Below are 24,063 nucleotides of genomic sequence, written 5' to 3'. Positions count from 1 at the left end.
GGGTTAGTGTTTCAGCAATCGAGTAAAACTGTAACATGCCTTAACACACCTTAGATACACATTACTTATTATACTAGATCGATCTTGTTTAATTACAAGCCAGGTTGGTTTGAAAATAAGTAAAAAGACATGCATTAAAGTAATGAATTAATAATGCAGTGTGATGTTAAATTAAAAAAAATTCCACATATAAATACGTGATGTTTTTTTTCTCCAGCTATTGACTTTTATCAACCATAAAAATATAAAATCTTATTTTTCAATAATAATGGATGAAAAAGAAAAAAACATAAAATGCTCATCTTTGGAAATACTTTATTTCTTGTCTTTTACAACAATACTACTGAAAATACACCAAATGCATATTTGTCAAACAAGCCATAAGGCTGTATTTAAAAAACACTGGACTGTGAGGTTAAGTTCACTTGAAAAGCTCCAGCAGAAAAGAGAATCAAGTCATCTGTAATAATATACAATAAAGAATAATCATAACAAAAAAACAGTGTATTTTTCTGTTACATACTATAATGCATCTGTGCAGTAATATAAAATTACACAACAGTTATATCCTACAGTATAATACACTCAATCAAATAGCGATCCATAGGCAGCCTCTGAAAAAAAAAAATGACATAGACAGACACAGACACTGCTGCTGCACCGCAGAATAAGTAAATGTGGAGAAATGCAAGTAATCAAGAATGAGTTTTTACATCATGGCCTAAATGTGATGATAAAGGAATGGTCATGAGGTCACCAAAGTCATCATGTGCTTACAAGATTTCATGGCAATCTGCACAATTAGACAATATCAAATACAATGTCAAATTTTACATTCTGGTCTAATGGTTGTGCTACAGGGAATGTCATGAGGTCAACAAAAATGACATGATTCATTGCTCAGCAAAATACAAAAATTGGTTCATAACATTTGTTGTATGCAAGTCAAAAGTTTGGCCTGATGTTGGTGCAAAAGGAAAGGTCACAGGGTCACCACAATCAAGGGGAGTCTCTCTTAAAAGAGTATGAATACACTACCCAAATATCATGTGAGCCCAGTAATTACATCTGGTAATATCATACATGCTAAGTTGACATTTTTGGCTAAGATTGGTGCACCTATACTGGTAGGTTTGTGCATCTTCATTGAACTGTGCAATGTGCTTACTAAATTTAGGACATACTAGCTTTGGGACATACTACTTTGTCATCTTAATGGACAGATCTGTCGCGTGCATCATGTCACCGTTAACTGCCCTGTCAATCATCTTGTTAAAATTCTCCATTCAATCTAATTTTATTTTCTACCGTTTCGGAGAGAAATGTAGTTGCACGTTGATCTGCCAGTCGTGGGTCTTTCATGCGGAGACTCTCCTCATGTGTTTGCAATTTGAATATAATGATGTAAAAGTTAATGGCTAAAACGTATCTTTACAAAAGTCCACAATGCATCTGCAGATGCAATATAATGTAGACAACACTTAATAAATACATTTTCGTCAGGTTAGATACTGATAATTAATCACTCTAACCCCTTTATCTAAACCTCTCTACATAACCGCTGGATTCACGCGTCCTCCATGTCTGTAGTTTTTTAACACTTTTCACTCGTGTTTGTAGTTCTAACCGAATCCTCGTCCAACGCGCGATGGGTTGTGGGCAATATTAGCCGTTATAGTGTGCATCGATCTGCACTTCGGATTCTGACCGGAAATAGTAGACCATCCGGGTATATTTGGAACACTCATTTCAACGATTTGGGACGTACTAATTCTATTTTCGAATGCTATTTAGGATGGATAGTATGCGAATTGGGACGCACCTACAGTTTGAATTTTCAACAAGATATAATGCACACAGATTTTGATGAGGTAAATCAGCATACTAATAATACACAGATATAGGGCAAGTCCATTTCCTTCAACACAGTCCTTCGTTCAGCTTCCATCTGGGGAAATACAGAAAACAATAATAAGAGGCTGAATTTCAGCTGTTTTAGCATAAATAAAATACACAAATAAATTACTAAGAATAACAGTATTAGGGGGTTATTCCAAAAACTAACAAACATACATATTAATAAATAAATAAATGACCTAAATTGTGTTTTCCTCTTCATCCTCACTGGTGTCTGGACTACTGAGGCCACTTTGATCTTCCTCTTCAACATGTAGAAGGACAGAGGCCTCAGGACCTAAGGCAGTCTTATACTGTTGGAGGACCACTTGGAACCTTTCTGACACCTCTGACAGTCTTCTTCTTAAGAGACAGCAAAGTCCCTCATTTCCCTTGTCTACGTCTCAAAATACAAAAGAGATTACATTAAAGACAAACTATGTTAAGATTATTCAATAAGGCCAAAGAACTAACCTATTAAAATCTACATAGCAGGATGGTTGCCATTTTTATGTGTATCGCTGACATGGGACCAGGCTAGCTTCTGTATAAAACGACTTGAGGCAACATGACGGCTCACTGAGATGACTTTATGGAGGGAGGCCCAAAGCAGCATATAAGCGTTTTGTGCCCATGTCTGATAGCTGTTTTAAGTTAACAGTTTTCTTCTTCACTACAGTTATGCTGAAGTAACACATTGTGTTAGTTCCTGACCATCAAGGTTTTCTATGTTGACTGGAGGAAATAATAATAAGATTAATCTTGATGTTATGCTAACCCCATGTAACATATCAGGACACAAATTACAATGGTCAAAATTCTTTTGTTCATTTACGCTTTCAAGTAACAGCCATAATACAACATATCTGCACATCTTTCAAGCATCAATCTTTACAACCTTACTGACTTGTTACCATAGCTACAGTAACAATTGTAATCCCCATTTTATGTATATCCCAAAGGACCACGGCAAAGAGAGCCATAACCGTTCTACTCCATCCAAGTTCTGTGACTGATGTGTTTTTTTGTATGTTTTTTTTAAACACATTAGATGGACAGGGTTTTAATTAAACTTACCCTCCTCAGCCAACTTGTTCTTGAGAACCATTGCCAGGCTCTGCAACCACGTGCAGTGTTGTGCCATCTCCAACACCAAAACGCTTGTTTCCTCATGCAGTCGCCTTGTTAACATCACTTGGTCGTGCACTCGTTTCTTGATCGAAATATTTGCTAAGAATCAATAACAGTTACATGTATCCATGAGACAATCTTGCATAATCACTGCAAACATTGACTTTTTTTTAATCAAATCGATACATAAGAAAACTGAAAATACACCATTAAACTAAATTAATATTACAACACTCAATATGTAACATGCATGCCTTAGTTCAGTATACTCTATAAAGCAGAACTGTAAATAAATTCCTGTGAAGCATCTAAAAACAGACATACCACTGCCATGAACCTCCCACGGCCATATTTGAGACACAGTACTCTCTCCAGTTAGGGAATGCTCCACCACAGCTACGTCAATGTTTGTTGCCGATTCTAGTACAAGATCATTGTATTTCTGTATCTCCTGAAGAAGGAGTTTTTTGTCTTCTGCCAGCTTCCTTCGAAGGCGATGGCGAAACTTGCTGCTGTCTAGAAAGACATGAAGTACAGAGGCAGAGGTTTTTGACAGAACTCTTCAACAATAAAAAAATTATAGCACCAAAAAATTGAAAAGCAAAGCTGCAGTTATTGAAAACATAATGAAATACAGTATGTGAAAATTATAATGTAGACTGACATGGGAAACAAATTGTCCAAGGTGTAACATTTAGGGGGGAATCTATTTGCATGATTTTCATGATTGCCTGAAAATAATAATTGTGCATTAATTAATTTAGAATTGGCAGTTTTTTATCTAAATACGTTCCCCTTCCACGGAGGCCTCTATGTTGCACCTCCATGTTCCTACAGTAGCCCACAACGGACAAACAAACACTAGATAGTACCTCTCACATTTTCTCGTCGGCTACCGTAGCTTGGAAAGATAGAGGTGAGGGAAGCTGGTTGCATCGTCAAACCTCACTGATAGATGCCACTAATTCCTACCACTAAATCCTACAGACTGGTCATTTAAAGAACAGAATTCAACGATTGAGCTGAACTGTGCTACTACACTTATTTGCTAATTCCATGTTGGTGGAGTAGGATGCATACAGTAGCCTGAACTTATCAACCTATTATATTATATTATATAGTTATACCATTCTGACGGTAGAGGGTTCGCTTCCGGTGCCTCACACTAAGGTAGAGCCCCTCAATTGACTGCTGAAGTCCTCTGTGTGTGGTGCCTTGACTGGCACGAGATGTATCAGGTGTCTCTGTAGAAGATATAACGAAAGCAAATTCACTGTTAAAACAACACAGAACCGTTTCTCTGCTTGAATTTCATGTAAAACCTTTTAATCAAACTTATTTAAACTTTGTATGTGCACTTCCTGCAGGAAACTGGAATATACTAATAAACCTGACATCATAAATGTGGCATCACATTAGATGATGATCAACCTACTATTTTTTGCTGCTCTTTAATATCAAACATAAAATTTAGATTGTAGAAAGGGATGTTTGTTGTTTCTTTTATCTGGTCATGCTTACCACCAGCTGCCCATTCCTTTACATCAGATAGCCACTGTGACACCACTTCATCTGTGCAATCTAGCTCTGTTTTTAGGTCAGCTAGCCTTGCAGTCTCATCATGGAGTCTCTGACAAGTCTGATGAACAGTGTTATACAATAATAAGGATTAAAACTTGATTAACAACAGGCCAAGTAAACACAACAAAAGGACACACAAAACAATTAATATGAGACTTACCTTCACATATCTTGTGGAAAGTGCCTGATGTAAAGAGATATTTTTTTTCTCGTTCCACCCCATTGCATGCAACGTAAGCATGTCCACCCGTGCTGTTGAAAGCAAATAATGAGGTTATGATGATCAATCTAAAAATTTTTTACAAGAATATTGCAAACTCCGGTCACCTGCTTTGGACATATATTTGGTCGTCAGGGCACAACGTGAGAGGTAGCTGTTCACTTGCTCCACCTCCTCACCAGCGGTAGTCCCTGCTCCTTCCTGGTTCCTGCCACTCCAATTAATCTGTTAGTAAAGGGTGGAAGAAATTCAATTTAATTTTATTTATATAGCCCAATATCACAAACCACAATTTGCATCAAAGGGCATTACATTCCATGCAAGAAATGGTTATGCAAAAACACAAGATAACATAGTGTAGCTTAACTTATATTTAATATTATTAATGTGCTTGTAAATATTACAAATGTACATAAGATGCCAAAATATTATACACACCTCACACTTAGTAGCATGGGCTCGAGCATGCATTACACTGAGAAAGGGTTTCATAGTGGTCAGTTCCTGAAGAGCAGGAAGGACACTAGCAACTTTCTCCAGGTATGGCCAGTATTTGCATGCCACGTCCATTGCGAAGAATTGTGCCTTGGCTGGCATGAGCTCCTTCTGAAGGTACAGAGGGTAGGCAAATATCTCCCCCCTGTACATATTAAGGGCTTTCAAAAGGAACCCATGGCGACACACAGCAACCTCCATCCCCTCTTCATCCAATTTTGAAGCCCTCCTTGAAGTTTCCCTCGCTGCTGTCCACTGGGAGTCCCCACATGTGCCTCTTCCCTGTGTCTATGAAACACAAAACAAACACGACAAATCAAATAAAAGCAATGGTGTCATTCAATATATGGCATTTTGATTTTGTAATTGATATGCAGGAGTAATTGAAGTGGGGGTTACGTTTATTATTGTAACAACTATTTTGTCAACTTGCATTTTTCACTGCTTTCTGTATGGTGTCGACAAATCTAGACACCGCGCTGTCTTCAGCCACAAAGAGCCCCTCAAAAAAGCCAGGATCATCAGAGCTGAGGAAGAAAGAAAAATAGAAAATCCATTCATGAAATATATGAAGTAAGAAAATAAATCAATAAAAAGACTGGAAGAAAGATCACCTTCCGTTTCGGCGAAAGCGATATAGCTTTCTGTTTCCATCTGCTGAAACAGCCAACATTTCTGGTGTGCAGGCTGGGCAGGTGAAAGGAGCACTACAGCAGAGCTGGTCTTCCTCAAATGATGCATACGAAAGCTCTAAGAAGCTACGCTGCAGTGCATCGCCGTTGATAGATCCAGACTGGAAAATATATAGAATGAAATAGTATTTTGATATTGTCTGCTTATGGAATTTTTTTTATAAAATGGTAATAACATTTACACTTACTCTTCCTCCACACTTAGTGCGATGTTCCAGCAGCTTTGCGAAGGCTTGTCTGGAGAATCCCGGAGAGATGATCTTGAGTTCCTGAAAGGAGCTCAAGAGGTCCAGTGTATAAAGTGTGGAATTGGTGACGGAGGCTGGCCAATATCCACTTCTTAGGAGGTCTTTAAAGTCAGGGGTCCACTGCTGCTGGCATGTTTGACATTCATACAATGGCTGATGCAAGTCAAAACGCCCTTGGAACAAAAAAAAATAATTAAAAATATAATACACATTTACCACATACTTAATTTTACAACACTTAGTTCATTATGCACATTGTGAATGGTTAAGAGACATTGCGCAAGTTCCTATAATCCCACATTTATATTTTCAAATTCACTAAATTCCACACTGCTGTGTTGATTGGACATCATGCTGGAAAGATGCTAGGACAAAAAAAAAAAAAAAACCATCTGTCTTTGTTTCAGTTAATAACATTACCATGTGCTATTCCATATTTCTGTCACTTCTGCAATTGTAAGCACAATGCCACAGCACAATAGTGTGAAAAACATCACATCTACAATATATATATATATATATATTTATTTTATTTTTTTTACCATTGATGGTAATTAAAATCACTGGTTTGCCTGGTAACACAGTGAAGTTTGTGCCTCCACAGGAGCAGTCTGGCACCTTCACAGTTGGCAAAATGCAAGCTGGCAAAAAGAAGGAAAACCAATAATTTAGATTATCTGTAACTGTCTGCAGACACACATTGAACAGCAAAATTAAAGCTTTCGTGAGAACGTACCTTGCTCATGGGTGCAATATCCATCCTCCCCTTTAATGATGCATGTGGTCGGAGGAATGGCTTCAAAAAAACCACGAATCATGCATTCCCTGTTGTGGAGTGGATGTTTTTTGTGATGCAATACATCACAGTCCCCACAGAACCACTCCTCAGGAAGACACTCCCTGCACCTAAGGAGAAAATTATATATATAAAATTAATATTATAATATAATACATTATTATATGTTATATGAATAACTCATATAAAGTACTGTACACTCTATTTAAGCTATTTACCTTTTACTAGGTTTGATTTTATTGTATAGGATTGCGTAGTGCCTCAGTGTTTAGCACTGTCACCTCACAGCAAGAAGGTCCTAGATGTACTTTTCTCATTAATGTGTTTTTCATCTGGGTATCTAAGTCTTCTCCCATCCCAAAAGACATGCATCTTAGCCTATAAAGCAGGGCACTCTGCAAACCTACCCTGGGTAATTGAAGTTTGATATTAATGAAAACCAACCTAATAACAGCAGGCTCGTTGCAAAGGCAACACAGGGGATGACCAACAGCCTCTATTGAAATAAGGCATTTTAGGTGGTATGGTCTTGCTTCTTTCCAGCGCTCAGAGGCTTTCTGCTGCCGAAAAGACCATGATGATGCAGAGCTACTTTGAGGCTGAGCAGCAGAAGGACATGACGCCAAAATATCAGAGAGCCTCTCCATATTTTTTTCTGTAAAGAAAATCCAAAAATAAAGCGGTAAGGGATAATTTAGATAAGGAACAATTAAAAGTCAACTGATCAGTATTAGAATGAACACTTTTTTTATACTGTGCAAGCTTAAATTAATCACTGTGAATTACCAAATTCCCCTTGAGGATTTAGTTTTGTTGAGATTGCAGTAAGTGGAACCTCCACACTGGATGACAGGGAGCCCTCAACCGTGGGGTATGTGGCTGTAAAACAGCACATAGAAGAATAAGAACAAGTTAGGCTATCACACTCTATTCTTGTTCTTCTTTTCAAACTATATACTAAACAATTTATGAAATCAGACATATTTTTGTTAAGTACTTGGTAGTGTCTTCTACAATAGTGTCACTAATGTTTTTTTAGTTATTTGAATATCTTAAACTCTCAATAAACAATTACAGTGTTCTAATTTGAGTTGGTCCAACATTATCATTGTAAATTCCTCCTACAAATGTCAAATAATTCAGATATAACCTGTAGCGGAGGCATGGCGTCGCCCTCCTCGCCTCCCCCTCGGCTTACCACGTCCTACAGAGTCCCTTTTAGAGGTGTGTGGAGGGTCTCGTACACGTTTCCTCTCATCAGCTGCTCTCTGTGTATTGGAGTGAATATTTCTTGTAAGACTGATGTTGATAAAAGTACGGTAACCAAAAGGCAGGTAACTTGTGAAAGGAAAACACAACATAGTGTGTTAGTAAGGTGTTGAACAGCTTAAATGAGCCTTGGAATAGATTCTCCAAGTCTCTGTAACTCAGAGGGATGGAACTGCATATACTACTATTATTATTATTATATTCCCTTATTAACACGTCACAGAACATGGCAGGATGCATCATGCAATATACCTGTATAAAATCTTCTGCACTCATCATTCTTACATATTCCTCATCACGTTTTACTTTAATTTATGTTTGTTTTTATAAAATGATTGAGGTGTACAAAAACTCTAACCTTGGCTTCAGCTAGAATGTGTTCATGTTTCAGCTCCAGAGCCATGCGTCTCCCCTCTTGGTAGTGGGGATCCTTTGAATCAAGTTTATGCTTGGTGGCCATTGCAATGCAGTCAGATACAGACAGACAGTCAGATACAGACAGACAGTCAGATACAGACAGACAGACAGTCAGATACAAACAGACAGACTGACAAAGATGGGTAAGACAGACAAGTAGTGCTAGACAAAGACAGACAGGGAGGAAAGAAAGAGCAATAGATAAAGACTGTGAGATAGATAAAGATTGAGGATGAAAGAGAGGATGTAAGATATAGAAAATAATGAAGAGATAGAGGTTGGCTCTTAAAAGTGCCTTTGGGTTTTGAAAATCAGGTTCGGATAGGTTCGACAGGTGATATGTTTGACAGGATCTGCATGGAGAACAACAGAAAATGTTAATTATGTAGTGTTGTTGATATAAGATTTAAAAAGTGTACCCTAATAGTGAGTGATTCCCATTTTCTTGTAAATGCTTAGGATAAATAAATACAGATTCACGTTGTTTCTATTTCCTGTGCTACTGTTAAAAGTCGCGTAAGTTAACATTTTTTTTTAAAGGCGCGTAACATGTGCCTGGGGTTCGCCATAAAGGCAGCGTTATGTGCAGTATAACGTTAGACCAAGTGATAATATTGTTATTACTAACACATTACAGTGACGTTGAGTGTGAACCACGATGATCGAGAGAAAATCACATCATCTAAATGTCCCCAATTACTATTCCCCCAATAAATTCTCAATAAGCAGTTACACGTCCAAAATATATGTGGACTACATCATGTGGACATGATATATATATCACAACATGTTTTTTTTATGTGGAAATAGGCTAACGTTACTCATAATTTTATTTTGTATATATACATCTACAGCTATATATCTAGGCTTAGAACATGTTTTTTTTTTTTTAACTCGTAATTTTCTTCATTTTGGACGTGTAAATAATGCTTATGAATTCATCTTGCTTATTAGACTGTTGTAAGCGACTTACCGTGGTGGAATCGCGCTGGGCAATGGTTTCTGCGATGGTCGCACACAGTGACGTGTTGCACAAAATTGCGCCAAAATATCAATCATAATTAAAAGTACAGTCTTAATATTTTATATCCGTGCTCAATTTTAAAGGGGTCAGCATAAATGTCCAAGTGAAGGAAAAACGAGTATGTAGCCATTACATTTAAACACATATCACTTCCCAGAATACATCCATCTCTTTGCGAAAGGATATGTCCATATAAAGTAATATAAACATTTCTGCAGTAGGCTATATAATTAATTTATTACAACTGCATAAACAGTATTGAGATGAAAGTTCTATAAAAGTAGGCTATTCTTTTTTTCTTTTTTCTTTTTTGGGGCGCAGAAAAAAAAGAAAAGTAGGCTCACTATAAGCCATTGCAATTTGAAATAACATCGACAATTATAAAATATCCCACAATAAATTAAGGCATGTTTTAAGCCTACAGCAAATATGCAGTCCTGCAATTATGTCGTTTTAATGTAGTCCACAATAATATAAAAAAGAGGAAAAATCGTGATATTACCGATTTAGAAAAGGGTTTCAGCTAGCTACCCTCAACGTCGGCTTATGGACGTGAGGGGGAAATTACCACAATATGTGATCGAAAATTATAAAATATCCCACCTAAATGAAGGAATGTTTTAAGCAAATAGAAAATATACCGTCTTGTAATTATGTAATTTTAATGTAGCCCAAAATTATATAAAAAGAGAGGAAAAAGAGTTAGGTTTAGGAAAATAATAAAAGTTCAAAATTCAAAGATGAGTGATTTGCACTCAAATCTATCGGACGACCCTCTCCGTTGTCAAGTGACGAATAGGGGGTACCCTCAACGTCGGCTTTGGACGTGAGGGGGAAATGACCAAACGGCATAGCCTATGCTGAGCCTATGTGACGAATAGGGGTGAGACCATGTTGCAAAGAAAGACGTGGTGCAGGCACGAAAAATACGTCCCTTTGAAATACATTAGATTGAAAGTCGTGCTGAGTGACACGAAAAAAAGAAGGAAATTCGTGCCTAGGGACACGAATCAATAGATTCATGTTGAGTAGCCTATACCGAATATAAAGTAATAAAAACGAGAATTAAAATCACCTGATTAAATGTTGTGTAATGTAGCCCTTAAAGTCTGCAAAATTAATAACAATTGAGAAAAAACTATAGCCTACTGTGCTCTCGAAAGAAAAACGTGGTGCAAGCACGAAAAATATGTCCCATTGAAATACATTAGATTGAAAGTCGTGCTGAGTGACACGAAAAAAGGAAGGAAATTCGTGCCTATGGACACGAATCAATTTGTGCTGAGTAGCGTACCGAATACAATACAACGAGGATTAAAATCTCCTGATTAAATGTTGAGTAATGTAGCCCTTAAAGTTTGCAAAAGGAATAGCCAAACATTTGAGAAAAAAACAATAGTGTGCTCTCGAAAGAAAGACGTGGTGCATACGCCCCATTGAAATACATTAGATTGAAAGTCGTGCTGAGTGACACGAAAAAAAGAAGGAAATTCGTGCCCATAGACACGAATCAATTTGTTTTTGAGTAACCTACCGAATACAATACAGAGATGATTAAAACCACCTGATTAAATGTTGTGTAATGTAGCCCTTAAAGTCTGCAAAATAATAACAATTGAGAAAAAACAATACTGTGCTCTCGAAAGAAAAACGTGGTGCAAGCACGAAAAATACGTCCAATTGAAATACATTAGATTGAAAGTCGTGCTGAGTGACACGAAAAAAGGAAGGAAATTCGTGCCTATGGACACGAATAAATTCGTGTTGAGTAGCCTACCGAATACAATACAACGAGGATTAAAATCTCCTGATTAAATGTTGAGTAATGTAGCCCTTTAAGTTTGCAAAAGGAATAGCCCAACATTTGAGAAAAAACAATTGTGTGTTCCCGAAAGAAAGACGTGCAAGCACGAAAAATACGTCCCATTGAAATACATTGAATGTCGTGCTGGGTGACACGAAAAAAAGAAGGATATTTGTGCCCTTGGACACGAATAAATAGATTAATGTTGAGTAGCCAACCGAATATAAAGCAATAAAAACGACGATTAAAATCTCTTGATTAAATATTGAGTAATGTAGCTCTTAAAGTTAGCAAAATGAATTACAATTGAGAAAAAACAATACTGTGCTCTCGAAAGAAAAACGTGGTGCAGGCACGAAAAATACGTCCCATTGAAATACATTAGATTGAAAGTCGTGCTGAGTGACACGAAAAAATAGGGAAAATCGTGTCCACGAACACGAATCAATAGATTAAATTTCGTGACTATGTCACGAACTGCCGTGAGACTGGGTTGCATAGTCATTAGTTTGTATATTGCACAGTCACTGTCTCTGATTCTAGTGTGTTTATTCGCATTCTCTGGTATTTCATTTTTCTGTTGTGCTTTCAGGGAAGAAAAAAAAATAAAATAGCCTCCAACATGAGATGAAGGGAAAGCTAGAGAGTTTCTCTCTAAGAACATGAGAGTCTAAAATGTTATTGAGGACAGGAAACCATTTGGTGCAACAGAATGAATTAAGCCAAAGCAATACAAGATTATCCAATTATAAGACTAATATGGCTTTAGCAAAGGTAATTGCTTTGATGGGGCTTGCGATTCGCTGCATGCGCCGGACAGAAAGTCCAATAGGAGATACAACTGCACCACAAAAGGCATCTTCCATCCTTATGTATTCTGTGACATAATCTATGAATCACATTAAACTCTGTGAATGAAAGCCCACGCACACACGCGCGCACAGAAGATGTTTCTACGCTTTGGTTGGGCATGTTTTCCTTTCTCTTAATTGCAGTGAAGTAACCAGACACACCACTGGAGGTTGGTGAAGCAAACACTGAGTAGATCTTATCAGAAAACAACAAAAGAGGCCACTGGAGCCGTGGCGGTGACGGGGGCCGGTTGGGCCGTGGGCTCGTAGCAATCCACTCGCAGAGTATGAAGAGAAAGCAGCGCTGTCCATCACGGGAGATAATGACGGTTAGAAATATGCCTATTAATTATAAATGCAATGATTTTATTTTGTTCTGTTTGTCAGCATTATGTAACTTTTGAATTTAACATTTACATTTTTTAGAATAAAATAGAATGTTTTCATTAAAAAAAAGTGTGTGTGCTTGTTTATATGATTTATGAGGACATACATTTGTTTAATGACATGGGTATTACACTGTTATTACAATATAAATGTGGTTCATGAGGAAATTTCCTGAGTCCTCGTAATTAAAATGGCTTAAAAAAACATACTAAACAATGTTTTATTAAAAATGTAAAAAAGCAGAACTTTTTTTTTTATGAGTAGGTTTAGGGGTACGGATAGGGTTAGGGGATAGAATATACAGTTTGTACAGTATAAAAACCATTACGTCTATGAAATGTACATGATAGGTGCACCAATGTGTGTGTGTGTGTGTGTGTGTGTGTGTGTGTGTGTGTGTGTGTGTGTGTCTAAACTGAGGTCCCCATGAGGAAACAAGCTTATAAATCATACAGATTGAGTTTTTTTTTTTTTTTTTTTTATGTAAAATGTAGAAAATGTTGTGTGATGGTTAGGGTTAGTGTAAGGGGACAGAATATACAGCTTGTACAGTATAAAAAACATTACATCTATGGAGAGTCCCCACAAAGACAGCGAACCAGACGTGTGTGTGCGCGTGTGTGTGTGTGTGTGTGTGTGTGTGTGTGTGTGTGTTCTCACATTGTCCAATATATATATCTATATACTATATACTACTATCCTGTGTATATATATATATATATATATATATATATATATATATATATATATATAGAATTTGTATGTGCTATCTATCTATATTTTTCCCACATTGTAGAATATACACAATGTTATTTTTAATGCTGCCATTATTTTTTAAAGACTGCTCAACAGTTTCCCGTTTGATGTTTTCAGTGTTTTAAAACGCAGTATATGCCAAACTAAATCTCCTCAGTGGAATCATTTCTTTACAGATATTCAGTTAGATATCTACTAGATATCTATGATTATGTCCTATAACTCTCTTGTGTGTGCCGCGTGACAAGCCGTCCCACCACTGTTTGTGTGTTAACTGGGGCGAAATTCACACCAGGCATGTGTGAGTTATGCAAATGCCATTAGGAAGTGTTTGACACTTCGCAGTTTTGTGGCATTCAGAGACATTTCAGCAGGTGTGACAAACCAAAGATATCAAAACTGCCATGTGGCTAAAATACTTAAATAATTGAAATGTCATTGATGGGCAGCAACTGCTGAGATTTTATACACGTATTTGATCTGTAGTGTTATATAAGGTGTGTAAAAATGTATGATTTTCTTAAAAGTCCATGTTTATATATTTTTACTACACATCAGCTCAGTCTTGTCTCGTCATTTTATGCTACGCCTGTAACCTGTGTCCCCTCCTTAAGGAGTTCACATTGGAAATGCATTGTGGTCATTATAGTCAGCCTGACAATAAAGGAACTCAGCTTATATTGTCCGCTGCTTAATCCTGCGCTTTACAGTCCAAGCCACGGCCTGCCGGTGGAACACGTGCTCAAGACACAATGAGCACTGCCGCTCATTGTGGAAGACGCGATCACACTCTATCTCTCTTTACGCATCATTTCCTGTCTTCTGTACTCCTGTCTCTCGGGATAAAAACACGATATGTTAGAGAAGACATTACAATTCAAACAAGACCAAATTTCAACATGATTTCAATTTTTTATTTTTTTTTCTAATCTGTTTGCAGTGTAATTGGGTTCTTTCTTCAAAGATAATGTATTAGTCTGTCGTTCTTTGTTTTTATTTCAATGGGGGATGGGACTTGATTTAATCCAGTGAGATTTCATTGGAGCATTACAGTGAGCGTTCCACATCAGAATGGTGCCAGACCTGAATGCGAGTTTGCAACGGATCCAAACTCAAATATCAAGTCTCAAATAAGAGGCTTTTTTTTATTTTATTTTTTTGACTGGGACATGAGGGCTGAAGGTCAAATTCACCCTTGATAGCATTTTAATGCATCCCAGTATTCACTTTCCAAACTTATCATTACTTGCTATTACTGCCTTAAACATTGATTACATTAATATTGATCACATTCAACTAATTTGTTAACTATTGGCAACATTTTTGAAGGGCTATAGATTACCAAGAGCATTACTGAAACATATGGTTAATAGCTATTTGGATGCAGCCTCGGTAACATCAGCCAAAAACAAAAGTCATTTTCGAGGTGAAACAAGTCGAGGGTATATCTGCATGTTTTTTTTTTTTTTAGAAACAAATATGTTTTTTTAATACCTTTTTTAAGACCAGCACAAAAAAAAAATATTATGTATGTCCATACCAAACAAACCGATACAATCTCAAAATAAATCACGTATCTCATAATGGTTTACTTAATTAAACTTGATTAAATTAGCTTCTATACTTCTATAATTATAAACCTTCTATACAAGGTTTCTATACTTCTATATAAGTTGGTTTATGCATTAATATATCAATACATTTGAATATATATATATATATATATATATATATATATATATATATATATATATATATATATATATATATATATATATATATATATATATATATATATATATATATATATATACAATCAATCCTGTGATTGAGCGGCACAGACAAAGTTTAGTTGAATCAAATTACAAATACATCATTGATTGTGTCACTAAAATACCAATATTAACCAGAAAAAAAATAAATAAAAATGTTTGATGCATAATGTGGGACTTTCATTATAAATAAGTCAAAAATACCCCAGAACTCTTACTTTGAAATGTTTATGCATTACTACGTCAAGCTGGTCATTCAAAAAACTGAGGGAGATCAGATACACGCTCATCTATTTACCATCTACATGAGCAATCGCTTGACGTGTGCAGTGTTCACTGCTCTGAAAGCGCCTGTAGAATGTGCAACAGCACCGCATTCTGACTCTGAATGTGCAGCACTCATTTATTTCATTAAATCGTAGCCTTGTGAAGACTTTTTATTACCTTAAATTTCATAAAACTAAATGTAAGACTTTTAAAGGACCCCCCAGAGATTCTGAAGTCATTAAATTCGAAAGAAGATGACAACCTTTTTTTCTTTTCTTTTTTTTTTTTTAATATGAACTGATAAAACATTCACAATAAAATCTCTAATGTGTGTTAGAAAATTATTTGGTTCAGATTTTATATTATATTGAAGAGGTTTCAGATCAACTTACATATCTAGTTGGATGACAATCACTGATACCATTCAGCAGATGATTTGTATTGTATTAATATGTCAGTCATGGTAAAAAATACAAAAAATAAAACAAAAAAAGGATTTATATACATGAATCCAGTTTGTTCGAGTAGTAAATATTGCAGCTGTCATTCCTCAGCCTAGCATGGCTGATGCATTGCGTTAAATAAGCACACAAAACACAATGTCGCTGACAAGTTACATTTGAGCCCGAGCGGCCAGGTGAGTGTGTCAGAGCGAAAGACACTGAAGGCTGTTTGTATTGGGCACATCAGCACTAGAGTAAAGAGTAATGACTGCTACCATAATGTAATTAACTTAGCTCTGCAACCTGGCTGTTGGTCTGAATTAAATTCTCCACTCATTATGTGTCATCTTACGCAATGTGGCCAATGGCCTCTTTTGGAAAATCAATGGAGGCGGAGATGTCAGGTGTCACTCGCAGACTAATTATCCAATCAGTGTACACCTCTGGCTTGCACGAAGGTTTCACACCTTAATAAACTGCTAATCTCTATATCTGAATTTAGATTAATGCATGGTAGCAACAACATTGATTTAGTCGTAATGAAGAGTTCTCTAGCTTGCTCTATTTGGAATGACCCCAAAGTGCTGATCTAGGAACAGTATCCTTTTTGAATTCCTGAGCTTAATCAGTACAACACTGGAGGAAAAAATAAATAAATGCCAAAGATCAGTCAGTGGTGGCCAGCAACTCAACCCAAGCAGAAATCCCGTCGTCCCTATTGTCTAAAACATCACGGCGCTGTCGTCGCATAATTACAGACCACTGTTTTTTTGTGTTTTTTTTTTTGTCTGGACAGTTAAAAAACATTTTTTTTTAAGTCCAATATTTTAATTTCAGACCTTTTCAATATACTTCACCTTAACAATCCGAATTTTCATGTCACACACTTTCATTCTGATACATGTGCTCCATTGTTCAGCTGAATCAGCACCTGGTGCAGTTTTTTAACATGTGGAAAGATAATTTAAAGCAAAATTATCTATATCAGGAGGTCAAGAGATCCAGGAACACCCTCATGATTGGCTACATCTGCCCCGGTGAACCACACAAGATAAGTCTGACCTCTGACCCCGGAATGTTTTTAAGAAACAACTCACTGTTGACCCCAGATTAGATTAGTTATTTGAGGATTAGTGGAATCCGCAGGAAATGTCTTAACCATTATTATATTTCAGTATTTTCTGATAAGAATTTACACCATCAGTGAAATGTTCCGACTCTTAACCGAAGAAACTGAAATATTAGATTCATATGTAATTCCCAAATGTCCATTGACATTTTTGATACCTTTAATGGACAATTGAAAGTAAAACAAGTAAGGTTAATAGTAAACTGTAAAGATTACTATTATGTAGTAGATATTAATATATAATAATTAGCAAATAAATTATAAATAAATGAAAAAAAAAACCCAGCATGAAACTTCTGATAGTGTGCATTTTTATAATCTTTGAAATTTGGAGATTTTTTTGTCGTAGATAACGAACAAAAGGAGAATTACCCTGCAGCTTAAACTCGGCGTTCTGAAATAACAGGTGTGTCTGCTTAAAAATGGCCCTTTCAAGTGTAAGCCATCCGAGACACAACCCTTCTCTCTACCACCAGACGTCTAATACCCCCCAACCCCCCCCCCCCCCCCCCCCTCTCTCTCTCTGCTCACAGATACTGTTTACCCTGTATCTGGGTTCCTACCTTCTCCTCTCTGATTAGAAATTGAATTTTTCTTTTCATTTTTTTTCCTAAATACCAATTCTGCAATAGATAAGTCATGCCTCCTGTGTGTACACCAAACTAAATATGTGTAGTTCTGAATTTGAAAACGAAATAACACGAACCATGCTGTGGACTTCATTTACATTTAAATAAAAATAAACATGCCAGAGTTAATTTAGTTTTAGTAAGTGATTGGATGTAAAAAGTGATTGAACTTATCACTCCGGCACCACTTTATTTGTTGTTATTATTTTACAGTGGAGAATTGTTACTAAAAGTGATACTATGTTGAAATATTATTATTATGACTTTTTTCCCCTAAATTACTTTTTTAATCAACAATTGTTTGTGTTTAGAAATGATTTATATTACATGTACAGATATTTTGAAATGAATGAAACTGATTGCATGAGTGAACACACTGGAGTCTGGGTGTGTTCAGAGTGCTGTGTGCTGCCCACAGTCTGCAGCTGATTAAAATGGCAGCCTGTGTATGAAGTCTGCCGTCCCACTGTCACACAAAACCTTTCGCAAGCAGAAACAAACGCTTTGACAAAATGGCAGAGAAGGCGCCCTGCCTTCCACTGATTACTGATCGTAAAATAAAAACCACCGTAAAATGCAGGTATTTGACCCACCAAAGGCAGTTGAGCACTTTACATAAAACTCCAAGTGTAACAGGGCTGTTTATTCCCCGCAAATTGGCGAGCGTTTATCGGCACAGCAGGGTGCTCTGTAAACACACAACTGAATCAAAAAACAGGGAAAGAAATCATCTGATTTGATAATCTTGCACTGAATGTGTTTTCGGTTTTATGCGCTTGGTAACCACGGCGTATATGGCCTGTATCACGGTGTCTCTAAAGTAACAACATGCCCTACGGAGCAAATGGCATGTCTAGTGGTCCACTTGTTTTTTCCCCTCAAATTCCTCAAGCACATTATTTTTATTTTTTATTTTATTGCCATTAAATTCTCTAAACACTATTCGGAAAGCATAGTTCAAGTCTACAAGCTGCATGGCATATCTGTTGTTCAGTGAGTCCGATTATTTGATTCGGCTGTGCAAACGCTCTGATGTTCGGAGAACAATGGCTGTCAGTGGAATTACACTGTTGTGCAAAACACACACACAAACACACACACACACACACACACAAACAAACACACACATACACGCACACAATACCATGTACTAAAGCTCTAATAAAACTTATTCCACATTTTGAACAATTTCATTAAGTTCATTAAGGCTCAACTGTGATATAAAAACACTTTTTTTTTTACAAAATGTGACAATAATGCTCATATTTTATACATTTAACCATTCAAATGCTCTCCACATGTGTCTGATATTAACCATATGGCGTTGAACATAACATTGAAATGAGCACACTGGGCCACAAATCATATTTCCAGATCGCCAAAAATAAATGAATAATAATAATAAAAAAAAAAAAAATCTGAATATTATTCAATGAGAACAGAAGAGATATATAAGCAAATTAATATGGAGGTCAAAGACAAAGAACTCCCAAAGTAAACCTATAATACAATCTCGCTAACAAAATTATTTTTTAAAACAGATTGATATACGGATACACAAACTTTCAAAGCTGACGTAAAAAAAAAAAAAAAAAAATCCACATTATATTTAGGATACAATGTCAGCACTATGAAGACGAGGTGAATCGTGAATAATCAGACATCTGCCGGGCTTTATGTGAGATTTAACTCTCAAAAAAATAAATCTGCACAATTGTGAGAAGAATTTCTGTGTAGGTGTTATAAAATTCATTCATCTCTGCATTACTGGAAATGTATAGAAAAACACTACTTTTCCGCTTTGAGTGAAAATACCTAAGCAAGTTCTCTGGTGGATCTCATAATCCTGCTCATGTTTGGCTGTTTTCATTTCTCTGATGCAGGAAGGGGGCCAAAAAGAAACAGAGCCAAGGAAAATATTCCTTTGAAATGAAAAGGATGGGATAGTGTTTTCACACACAAACACAAAGACGAGGAGAAATGAACTACAAGCCCTGGTCCCCTCTCACCCCTCCTGTTCTCCGGGCCTGTGCTGAAGCTAATAGAGCACAGGGCTCAAATAGAGCTCAGGCCACTTTGAAATGCTAATGGGGCGGCTTCAAACAGAGTCCATTCACACTTGTACAAATTCAAAACATTTTTTGGTCAGAGAATGTCTATTTAAAGCACAAATGGTGACATGCAAGAATCCAGACCAAAAACCACATGCCATATGGTAAAACTCCACATCCTCATCTAAAGTTCTAATTCGGAGGACTTATATTGGGTATTTAAAACAGGGTATTTGTAGCTTTATGAGATCAAATATAAGACTAGTACTTTTTTTCTAGTTCACTACAAGTTATTTTTCAATGTTATGAACGTAACAATGGAAACATGCCATTAAGAAAAATATTAGATTGGCCTGAATCATAAACTCAATTTTAAAATGCAGCTTCCATCTACATAAACAGCATCTGTAGGTCTAGACCCATCTGAAGCAGGCGAGATTTTCATTCAGGTGACTCGATATGTTTCGCACTTCAGTTTTTAGTGTCTCTCACGTCATGCACCGCAATTCAAACAACACCGCGCTCATGCATTGACTCGTATTACTGGGTCTTACACACTACAGCAATGTTTACCCGAAAACAATTGTGATTTGCCCAGTGTTTTGGTAACATTTCAAATTGCAGTGTCCAGCTACATATATTATATGCTATTACATTTAATTGCTACAATAATGACAATAATAATGTGTAATTATCAGCACCATAAATAATTATAATACATTAATTACAATAGTATTACTTATGTAATTACAAAGTAACATGCATACTAATGCAAAGTTTGCCAGTTTCTCTGTGTCCCGGCAAGATGTTCGTTTCAGAGCAGTTCAGAGTGTGTTTGGGCAAAGAAGTGCCACCGACCGGATTCTGCTCATCTCACTGTTGGCACCAGGGGCCCGGGTGCGGATTAATTATGAATGTGGGGTTAAAGGATCTAATTTAACAGCGGCTGCTCACAAGTGTCCGATGTTACATTTAGAGAAAGCAGGTTCAGACGATTTAAACTGCACTGGGTTCTTACAGTCCCCTAGTTAGCACTCTATCACTGCTGTCGGTGCACTCTGAACCATTCTTTTCACATTAATCATCCTGAGGAGTTAAAAACCAGCAAAAAGAGCCTGAAATTGCTTTTAATTATAGACACAAGACCTCAATTTAACAACCCAAGTCAAGCTTTAGTGAGTTCAACAGTTGATGTAGGTCACCACACGCTTGTTGTAGGAAGCAAAAGGCAATGACAATAAATTAAAGTGTGCAGACTTCACCGACACCTTTAAAGAATTTCCAATGGAATGAAATATCTCTATGGGATTTATTTGCAGACCCTTAGATCCCCCCCCCCATTCCCACACTAATAGTTTCCATTCAAAGAGAGAGTGAGAGAAAGAAAGAAATAAGACAAAGAGAGAAATGGCAGCCGACCAAATCAATCCACATCTGGTTGTGTTTTGATTAACCATTTCTCAATTAGCCATGGTCCCCCTTTCCATCATTTTAATTACTCTTAACAGAGTAGTTTTGTTCTTTTCGAGTCATCTGACTGGAACTCAATGCTTTCATTTTTTTTTTCTCATTCATTATTATTATTATTATTATTTTTTTTATAAAATTTAATAGGTCTATATATTTAAAATACTCACTTTGATATAGCCTAACCAACATGCAACATGCATGACCCAGATAATTAATTCCTCGCTAATATATTTTTGCACAGAAAGTTTGAGTAACCAACCCAAACTTGACAATCATCCACTAGAGCAACAGGGTTTATACGCGCATTATGATCATTAACAAAAAGGTTCTTACCTTTTGAGAGTGAACGGAGTTGAAGAAAATAAGACGGAAAGTTAATGAATCAGTTGAGGCAATTACAAGCAGATCTTAGAATAGGAGCAGCGCGTCTCAGCGCACAACGCACACATGCTCCGCTCATCCGAGCCTTTCTCTCAGTGTGAGCGCTCACATTCCCGCAGACCCGCGCTCAGTCCTGCGCTCCGCCGTGCCGGGATGAAGAGATGCGAGTGCGGAGAGAGTCCGTGCGTCTGTCCTGCTGGAGGAGAGGGACAGAGAGGACGCGGACCTGTTCGCAAGGCAACTAATTAAAAAAAAAAAGCAAAAAAAGAACGCAAGAAAAATAAACAAACAAAAGCAGTCCTCTTTATTTATTTCAGTCCTTAGAGCGTCTTCTTCGGGTTTGTTGAGTCCCGTTCCAGCCGGAGAGAGAGCGGCCCGCGGCTGAGGGATTTCTCTCTGTGCGAGCTGAGTCGAGATGAGAGAGAGAGAGAGGCAGAACTTAAAACCTGGAACTGGATTCCTGGATCACACGGATACGGAGTCGGCGAGAAAATGATCGCATAAGCATATTACCGTGAGTACAACTCAAGCAAAGGCTGTTGTGGAAGACGATTACGCAGAGCTGAGGAGGAATGCAAAGCAGATTATTTGTTTTGTATATACAACTTTTTGGCCATTATCCATTGGATTTGCTCTACGTGCCCCTCATAGAGAAAGATTCCTCTCATGCTGTGGGCAGGCTGGCCTGTTCAGCCAATGACTGTACGTGTTTTCTCACTGTAATTCTAGCTTGCATCAAAAAGAAAAAGTGCAGATTTTCGTCTTTTTTCCCTCAACTTGGCCTCAATCAGAAAGTGACTGTAGCCATGCTCCAACTGGAGCAGTAATCCACAGAACAAAGGGGCATACATACATGCCATTTTCACCAACGCGCTTACCATTATTTCATTTGTTGACCATCCTCACAGTCAGTGACCCTTAAATGCAATGCACATCCTAGAACTGTTAAAGAATGAGTTGAAAAGGCCATGGAAGGAAGCATGCAACTGGATCACATCCCCCCTTACACCTGGCTTTAATAAAGCTTTAGAGCAATATTTTAGTCAAATACAGCAACTCTGAGGGCGCATTTCTCTGTTTCACTCATACAGCAGGTGAAGCTTAGTGTAAGAGTGCACACTTATATTTCCATATGCATAACTTTACATAGTAATATATCCATTTTGAGGGACAAAAGAGAAAACAGATGTAGTAAAGGTCATTCTGATATTTTTTCTGATGTTTATGCATTAGTTTTGCTGAAGTAAAACCACATGTGTGTTGCATTCTTGCAGTCAAAGGAAGGCGATGGCGTTTAGCAAAATCACATTTACACAACTACACACTCTCTCACATACACACATAAAAACACATCAGTTCTGTTACACACCACTGATTTTATCTATTTAAATATGCTAGGGTTGTCTTCTCAAAAAAAGCTCATGAAATGCTTTTGTTATTATGCCATTTATTTCTTCAGTACTTCAGAACAAAATATTAAACTAAAGAAAATAAACTTTTTTAGTATCAATAGTCTTTCCAAACAAGGGAAATAAAATGCAAGTTACAATCTAAATCTGTACGAAATGCAATTGAATCTTAAAAGCATTCATAAGAGAAGAGATAATGCTAATAATAATAATAATAATAATAATCATCATCATCCTAGAAAGCAACATAAAATGTCATGTTTAATTTTGCACATGTGGATTTTAAAGAAACAAACCTTGTCAAGTGAATATGTGCAGCGGAGAACCTGTGACAGATATTTGTCAGTTTTACATGAATACAAATTCAGCTGAACTATGGTGTATTGTAACCGGATTGACTTAATGAAAATAACACTGGTTGATCATTTCAGGAAGGAATTCTATTCATTTTAGTTGCTCTTTATGTTATGTGGCACAGCAGATTGTAGCTTAAATAAGGATTAGTGCAGGTATTAGCTGTGTAACACTCTTCTAATCATGATTATCAGAAAATGTTCGGCTTTCCTCTGCTTAGCTGTCTTTGCTATGTCACATCAGACCAACCCCCCACTCCCCCCCAAAAATTCCTCTGAAATATCAAGCAGCAACCCTCCCAGTCTTCTGTTTGTAATGTTTTATTTACATTGGGCTGTGTGTGTGTGCTTGTGTTCTCATTTCTATGTTTTTATAATCTGTGGTTTCTACATTTTGTATGGAAACAGATTTTTCATCATCAAACTGATTTTATTGCAGTGAACATGAGGGTTGCGAACGTAAATGTGTATGTTAGTAAATGTGTTGTGCCTCATTTGACATTCACAATACCAGCAGAAAGCAACCGTCCTGACTTCACACATGTCCAGATCACTTTCTGTTAAACTTGGTCATTTATGTATTATCCTGATA

The 24,063-nt window shown here is 36.9% G+C and overlaps 2 protein-coding genes across 11 annotated transcripts in view; both read right to left on the bottom strand.

The window, feature by feature from the left end:
* Positions 1–22,098, bottom strand: part of adgrl2a (adhesion G protein-coupled receptor L2a) — a 136,675-nt gene extending 114,577 nt beyond the window's left edge. For all 9 annotated transcript variants that reach the window (XM_081358488.1, XM_081358489.1, XM_081358490.1 and 6 more), the window contains exon 1: positions 21,662–22,098. The gene's annotated coding sequence lies outside the window, so the exon portion shown is untranslated. The remainder of the gene's footprint in view (positions 1–21,661) is intronic.
* On the bottom strand, positions 299–13,379 carry LOC308686116 (uncharacterized protein). 2 transcript variants are annotated; one of them, XM_081358498.1, is made up of 18 exons: positions 8,687–13,379; positions 8,210–8,327; positions 7,846–7,938; positions 7,504–7,714; positions 7,000–7,169; positions 6,806–6,904; positions 6,204–6,436; positions 5,938–6,116; positions 5,757–5,850; positions 5,267–5,611; positions 4,936–5,053; positions 4,769–4,860; positions 4,549–4,666; positions 4,155–4,271; positions 3,352–3,543; positions 2,974–3,126; positions 2,097–2,299; positions 299–1,948 (listed from the first exon to the last, which is right to left on the bottom strand). In XM_081358498.1, the coding sequence occupies exons 1-17, from the start codon at positions 8,786–8,788 to the stop codon at positions 2,097–2,099; spliced, it is 2,637 nt and encodes an 878-aa protein (XP_081214624.1). In that variant the 5' UTR covers positions 8,789–13,379; the 3' UTR covers positions 299–1,948. The 2 variants fall into 2 exon arrangements, with proteins under 2 accessions (XP_081214624.1, XP_081214625.1); XM_081358499.1 differs by having other exon boundaries at positions 2,097–2,293.
* Positions 22,099–24,063: the final 1,965 nt, after the last annotated feature.

The sequence above is a fragment of the Scardinius erythrophthalmus genome (genome assembly GCF_964197995.2).
Source record: "Scardinius erythrophthalmus genome assembly, chromosome: 25".
In the NCBI taxonomy this organism is placed as follows: domain Eukaryota; kingdom Metazoa; phylum Chordata; class Actinopteri; order Cypriniformes; family Leuciscidae; genus Scardinius; species Scardinius erythrophthalmus.
Note: the sequence above shows the minus strand (reverse complement) of the source record. Positions and strands in the feature narration are given on the sequence as shown.

Bases quoted from the DNA above. Each gene is read 5' to 3' on its own strand.
- LOC308686116 (XM_081358498.1), bottom strand. From the start codon at position 8,788: ATGGCCACCAAGCATAAACTTGATTCAAAGGATCCCCACTACCAAGAG. The intron at 7,939-8,209 runs GTTATATCTGAA...GCTGTTTTACAG, and splicing joins ACGCCATGCCTCCGCTACAG to CCACATACCCCACGGTTGAG. The intron at 2,300-2,973 runs GTAAGTTTAATT...TTGTATTTTGAG, and splicing joins GAACAAGTTGGCTGAGGAGG to ACGTAGACAAGGGAAATGAG.